General features: G+C 35.9%; 1 protein-coding gene across 1 annotated transcript; it reads left to right on the forward strand.

The window, feature by feature from the left end:
* The first annotated feature begins 1438 nt into the window (after nucleotides 1-1438).
* On the forward strand, nucleotides 1439-5175 carry LOC147409255 (cytochrome P450 81Q32-like). Its single transcript, XM_086426980.1, has 2 exons — nucleotides 1439-2500; nucleotides 4407-5175. The coding sequence occupies exons 1-2, from the start codon at nucleotides 1478-1480 to the stop codon at nucleotides 5037-5039; spliced, it is 1656 nt and encodes a 551-aa protein (XP_086283106.1). The 5' UTR covers nucleotides 1439-1477; the 3' UTR covers nucleotides 5040-5175.
* The last annotated feature ends 2041 nt before the right edge of the window (nucleotides 5176-7216 follow it).

Here is a 7216-nt window from a genome sequence, read left to right on the forward strand (position 1 = left end):
TAAGACTATCTTTTATAAATGGTCTTATTTACATTTTTTTAAGTTCTATTTGTCAATAACCATCAAATCTTCAATGGCATGGTTTATTTTAAAAGATAATTTAGATCTTGATACTTACAAGATCATAGTTAAACCAAAAAATCTTTACTATCATGAGAGAAGGATGAGTATTATTGGTATTTTAGAGAGAAATTGACATTAATTTTTAAAAGATTAATGATAAAATGACTCGCTAAAATGAACGCAGTGACAACGCAATTGACGTGACAAGTGCATAGAATCGTAGATCTTTTTTCCTTGTGTATCCCAAAGAAAAAAAAATATTTGGTTCTGAGAGCTTGCCACGTCAATCATGTATAGACCACATATGTTTTAGCACATCAATTTATCATGACTCTTTAAAATTACAAAAGTGTTCTTCTTTTACTATTATGACGAGAGAAGTGTGAGTAGTGTTGAAGCAAATTTATATTAATTAAAAACTAAAATTATGACATTAAATGATATCATATGTTATGAAGTAAAAAATATTAATTTTCATTTTTGATGATTATCTGAAATTCATACATCAATGAATGAACATAAGAACCAGTTCAAACAAACCCCTAGAGTTGCTAAGTTGGCAAAGGTTCGACTTACGTGAGGTGTGGAGAGACAGTGAAGCAAAAGATCCTCTTGCCTCATATTCTTATCAAGAGATGCAAGTTGGTTCGGTTTGGTTCCATTTAGTTTCAAATTGGAATTGAACCAACATAAGTTAATTCTACTAAATAAGAATTAGAACCGAGCCGAACTTTTCTTAGAAATGATCTAAACCTATGAGTTACCAATATCTTATAAACCACCTTAGGGCACACATTTAGGTGCATTAAATACATCTTGGAAAAAAGTATTTTAAAGTATTCTAATATAATAATAATAAATCTTTTGGGGGCATTTTTTATAGTAATTTTAATGTCCAAGGTAGACTTAATACACCTAACATGTTGACAAAATCCAAAAATAATATAATTTACATAAAATTTCATGGTGTAAGTCATTATTTTACGAGTTATGTTATACTGCATGCATTGGACATTGCATCCAATACTGAATTAACCCGACAACAATACACAAATAATCGTAGATTTATTTTGAAAATCAACGGTTCTCTATATGTTTTCAGGTCAATTAAGTGTCCAAATGAAGGCAATAAAAAATCTTCATTAAATTATTTTAAAGAGAAATCATTGAAATTTGGAAAATGCTGGAATCACACGGCAACTTTTTTAAAACTAAATCAAACCAATCCAAAGCCAACTGACGCACCCCTATTCTTATCTGCACATAACAAGGGCTTTTGTCGTTGATGCACTATAGTTAAATATGACACGCATTTGATGACGCCACTACACCTGACTCATGATCCATAATGGTGTCCCGTTCCTATAGCAACCTAGATTGTCTACGTGGCACATTTTAAGTAGAGACTAAACACATGCTCGTCATATCCAAAACGATTAAACTCCAAAATAGTTGCCACGTAGACACCCTTTCTAGCCTGATTCTATTAGAATATATAATTTCTTTCTGGCATCCAAAACCCACACATCACAGCATGGAGAACTTGATGATCAACTTCTTACTTCTCTTCTTCTTGTTCATCTTTCTTCTTTCCAAATTTGTCTTTCAAAAGAATCGAAATCTCCCACCAGGTCCTCCCTCTCTCCCCATAATCGGCCATCTTCATCTCTTCAAAAACCCAAACTCATTCGTACGAACCTTAGCTAAAATCTCGAACTACTTTGGACCGATAGTATTACTCCGGTTCGGTTCTCGACCGGTTCTCATAGTCTCTTCACCATCTGCCGTAGAAGAATGCTTCACCAATAACGACATCATCTTCGCGAACCGCCCTCGTCTGTTAATGGGAAAACACATGGGTTACAACTACAGCACTCTCGTGTGGGCCCCGTATGGACCCAACTGGAGGAATCTAAGACGAATTGCGACCATTGAAATCTTATCCTCCCATCGCATCCAGACGTTCAATCAAATCCGCAAAGATGAGATTCAGTTTATGATCCAACGGCTTACTAGCAACAATGATGGAGGCAAGAGGGTGGAGATGAAGTCAATGTTTTGGGAGTTGACTCTGAACATGATGATGATGATGATTGCTGGGAAGAGATATTATGGTGATAAGGAGGAAGATGTGGAGGAAAGGAAGTTGTTTAGAGAGGTGGTGAGAGAAGTGATTTCGTTGACTGGTAGACCGAACCCTGTAGAATTTTTGCCTTTTTTGAAGTGGTTTGGGTTTAATGGGATAGAGAAGAGGTTTAAGAAATTAGGAAAAATTAGAGATGTGTTCTTGGATGGATTGATCGAAGAGCGTAGGAGAAAGAGAAGTGCAACAAATGAAGAGAGTACGAAGAAGGCGACGTTAATCGATGTTCTGTTGTCTCTTCAAGAGACTGAACCCGATTACTACACTGACCAAATGATCCGAGGTGTCATTGTGGTAAGAACTAAATCTCATTAATTTTGCTTTTGGAGTTAGGTGGAAGTTTGGTAACCTTCCCTTTTTTAAATTTAAAGGGCTGTGGTGTTAGGCATGGTTTTAATAGTTGGTTTCGCATCTCGTCTCATCCATGCTGGATATCGAGTCGGCTCGGATGTGTTTTTTTTTTATGTGTTTGAGATGTTTTGTCAAAAAATTTTAAAAAACGATCGTGAGTATTAAATTTAGTTCAAAAAATTGATTTGTGCATCGGTCTCATTCATGCTACGACTCAGATGATACGTCTCGGTAACGTTCTCGGACGAGTTTAGAAACCATGACCTGTTGGATTGCTATTATGGTAATCTGTTTGAGTAAAACCTAAAGGGGTTAAAATCTTTGTTAAATTAGTAAGGAAAATGTTTCTCACTAAAATAACCTTAAGTAGATTAGACTTCTATTGACTCAACACTGGAAGAGTCAATGTGACTTGATGCCTTTGGAGTTCTCTTCCAAGTACCATGTACCATCATGTCATGTTTCACAATCTCTACATGTATGAGATGGGAAATTTATGCCTTTCAAATCTAGGAGATTGCATTAAGAGTTTGGAACTAACCAGTGAGACATTTATTTTATTATGCTTCTACAACGAAATATTCTCAAATCCAACGGCTTAGTTATCTCCATTGTTAACAAAAGGATCCGTGCTAGAGTGACCTCAAGATTGACATTGATATGCACTTTGATGATGCAAAGATGTGCACGTAACCCAAGATAAAGATGTTACACCTCCACATCAGCAAGGTGGGAATCAATGTCAATCTTGAGCTCACCTTAACATTATTCTAACGAACATTCAAGTTGAAGTGCCTATTGTTAAAATAGCAAGGGCAATTGAATCGAAACAAAGATAGATCACACAGAAAACACAAAGATGTACATGATTTCTTTAAGATTGTGGTACGTCCACGGATCACATCAATTCCACTATAAAGAAAAAACCTATACTTACAAATTACATACTAGTGAAATTATGAAAATATCATTGGGAAATTTTTTTTCATAAATTGTCGCATTCCCTTACTTCAACCCCCCAATCCCCCAACAAGATCACTGCCAAACTCAGTCAGCATGACATGTGGCTTAATTAACAATAACTCTTTATTGGTAAGAACTATCAAGCTCAACAAGCCACAACACTTGGGAGGAATAGCACATGGCATCTTTTGAATAATGAATATATGTTCCTGATTTGGCTCAACTTCTGGATCCAATATAATCCTCTTATGCTTAAGGGGTGGCCCGCAAGCATCTATACTTATGCTTCAATGATCAAGGTTTTCGACAAAGTTTTGACTCCAAGAGTATAAATTGCTTACCTTCATTTTTGTTATTTGCTTATTTATAGTCATGAGATCTCTAATTATAACACTTGCATGTCTGACTAGATCAATCATAGAAATGCTAACACGTTGGCATAGAAGTTGCATCTGTAGACTGATTTTCATGTTTGTCACGCTATTAGATAAATAATTATGGAGATGTGATACTTAAGCATGGAAATTATGCGTCTAAACAATCCGAATGTTTGCCATGTGTTGGATTAGAATAAAACTATATCCTATCATTCAAGCACACCCCAACTTGGGATTCATCTTTGAAATCCCACATAGGATTCACATGACATTTTTGGAGAAGTACTCAATTCCTCATTTTCATCTCTAGATCCCAAGGCCGGTAGGCTTCATTTGGGGAAATTCTTGAGTGTGACTTCTGGCTGCACGAGAGATCAAGACCAGATGTAATACCAATCAGACTTTCTCAAGCTCTCAAAAAATGTGCACCTCCAATAATGCAACAAGCTCTCTCCCACTATTTTCAATTCTAATATTTGGGTCTCTATTTGTTTTGATACTATCTGTAGGTGTTGTTAACGGCGGGTACCAGCACTTCTTCTGAAAACATGGAATGGGCAATGTCTCTTTTACTTAATCATCCAGAAATCATCAAGAAGGCTCGAGAAGAAATTGATGCCCATGTGGAACAAGGCCGATTGCTCGATGAATCCGATCTCCCTAAGCTTCCATACCTCCATAATATCATTGCTGAGACACTTCGGTTATATCCAGTTGCCCCACTACTATTACCACATGCATCATCAAAAGAATGCATTGTAGGAGGTTACAAAATTCCCAGTGGCACAATGTTATTTGTAAACATGTGGGCCATACAAAATGATCCTAACATATGGGATGAACCCACTAAATTCAAACCCGAGAGGTTTGAAGGCATGGAAAGTGGTGTAAGAGATGGGTACAAGTTGATGCCGTTTGGGTCAGGAAGGAGGGCTTGTCCAGGTGAGGGAATGGCAGTGCGAGTCGTCAAGTTGGCACTAGGAACCCTGATTCAGTGTTTCGAGTGGGAGAGGATTGGAGAAGAAATGGTTGATATGAGCGAAGGGATAGGACTCACCATGTTTAGGGTTAAGCCCTTGGAGGCTAATTGTAGACAACGTTCGAGCATGTTGAACCTACTTTCTCAACCTTCCACTAGTTGAAAGTTGTAGTATGTTAAGATTGTACCACTAAGTCATGCCTGTTAAAGTGAAGTACTTGGTAAAATTCTCAAGTGGGCTATTTTTTCAAGTTCAATGAAAAGGGTTGTTTCCCGCCCCCTGACTATTCTCTACCTAAGTGATTTTTTTGCTCACAACACAATCATTTGACATGTGTGAATAACATCAACAATGAGAGAGAAAATTTCTCTCTTAATCCTGCCCATAGGTAAAAAAAAAAAGAAAACTTTCTTATCTAATCACCTTATGACATTCAAAAACATTATCTAATGCAATGGGGTTGTAGAGGACACAATTATATGAACTTTAAAAAAAATTTAAAAATAATTATTTTTCACCATTGAAATTTATTTTTTAAATTTAGGTGCTTGATAGCCGTTCATTTTCAACACCTTAGATCAAGCTAGAAAATTAATTTTTTTGAATATGAATATTTTCATGAAATCTAGAAGGCTGTGTTGTTGGATTGTCAATGTCATAATCAATGTGGGCTCAAAAATCCTTTCTAAGATTTAAAATCTAAAAAAATAAATTTGTGGGCAGAGAATAAATGGGCAAGAGAGAAACTTTCTCTCTATTGCTAATGTCATTCACTGCACATGTCAAACTGTTGTTGGGAGATAAGTCCCTCTCTTTCATTTAGGGTTTTCCAAAATTTACACTCTTTGCTCATGTTACTTCCCTCCCTCTTTCTCCATCTCTTTGATGTTAAGTACCTATTCTCTATTTCCTTCCTCCAACTTCGAATCCATTAAACTCATTCAACTATATCTTTTCTCATCATCAACAAGGAGTATTATTATAATATCATCGAATAAGATTTTCACCTATCTATAATCTTAGATCAATAATAAAATAAAATAAAATTGTAGTGAAGGAGGTAAATTTTTACATCAAAATCACACCGTTCATTTGATTATCAAGATTTGTGTAATTAAATCACAACTTGATATTGGATATCGATTTCACTTGCTACCTCCCTACATGTGTTCAAACAACACATCAATACTTAAAATCCATCCAACATCAATTTTACTTGCAACCTACTCAGATGTGTTCAATTGTAACACTCAAGTTGGTGTTGGACAGTAAGCTGTCCAACACCGTTCTTAATGTCTTATGCATTCTGAAAGCACAAATTTAAAACCCAAATTGATGTTGGATGGTTTTACCTTCTCATTTGTTTATTGTACTTCTTATGGTCGGCCAAGGTTTGAAACTAAACCAATTAACTATCATCCCCATTGAAATTAATATTATAGTAGAGGTGATTTCGTGTTTTCTCTTACAACTCAATTCCCTCTGATCGTCTTGTGTTCCTTGCTCCCTTCGATCTACGATGAAGATACCGGTGTGATACCTATAAAAAATTCTCTGGTGATAAAATCAGCTATCTAATTAATCAGTAATGGACTCTCTGATTTTTCAAATCCCCTCCATCCCAGTTTCCTCTTCTATTTATAGCTCTTTAAGAGATCTCTCCTCCTTGATCTTCAAGGAGCTCCCACAGGGATTCCTTACCTTTAAGAGAAGATATTGAGAAGGAAATATTCTCTCGGACTTTGTTATCCACTCCCTTGATTCCTAAAATCTTTTCTGAAATCATGGGATCTAAGTTGATTCTAAGACCGCTCAGAAGTCTACCTTGCTCAGTTCATATTATGGGCGGAGCTGACATTCAAGCTCTACCCTTCGGATGAGCTGGGCACCCTAGGTACCACTTAGGAGAAAATCACTTAGCTCTGGTCTCCTACTAATCTAGTATCTGGACACGTAAATTTATTCTTTATTAATTTCAGGGAGATCTCAATGAATGGTCTATCGAACTTTCCTTCATGGCTCATTTGGTAACTTATGTTGCAATTTTAGGTACATTATCCACAAACTACACTTGATTTTCTCCTTTTGATTATACTAATTACAAGTAATCTTGGGTCTTCACTACTTAAAAAAAGATTTTAGACATCACTTTTTTTAAATGACATTTAATGTGCAGTTTTCACTGTTGGAGGGATCGCACTAAATGTGCGGTAATTTAGACATTGGTTTATTATGAACTTTAGACATCGATTTTGGAAAAAATAAAAAAAACCAATGTCTAAAATCCCCTTTTATGCGCATTTTTCATTAAAAGTATAGACATCACTCCTATAGTCATT

This window comes from Akebia trifoliata, chromosome 2 (genome assembly GCF_017979445.1).
Source record: "Akebia trifoliata isolate Shusen 1 chromosome 2, ASM1797944v1, whole genome shotgun sequence".
Taxonomy (NCBI): domain Eukaryota; kingdom Viridiplantae; phylum Streptophyta; class Magnoliopsida; order Ranunculales; family Lardizabalaceae; genus Akebia; species Akebia trifoliata.

Bases quoted from the DNA above. Each gene is read 5' to 3' on its own strand.
- LOC147409255 (XM_086426980.1), top strand. From the start codon at position 1,478: ATGCTCGTCATATCCAAAACGATTAAACTCCAAAATAGTTGCCACGTA. The intron at 2,501-4,406 runs GTAAGAACTAAA...TACTATCTGTAG, and splicing joins TGATCCGAGGTGTCATTGTG to GTGTTGTTAACGGCGGGTAC.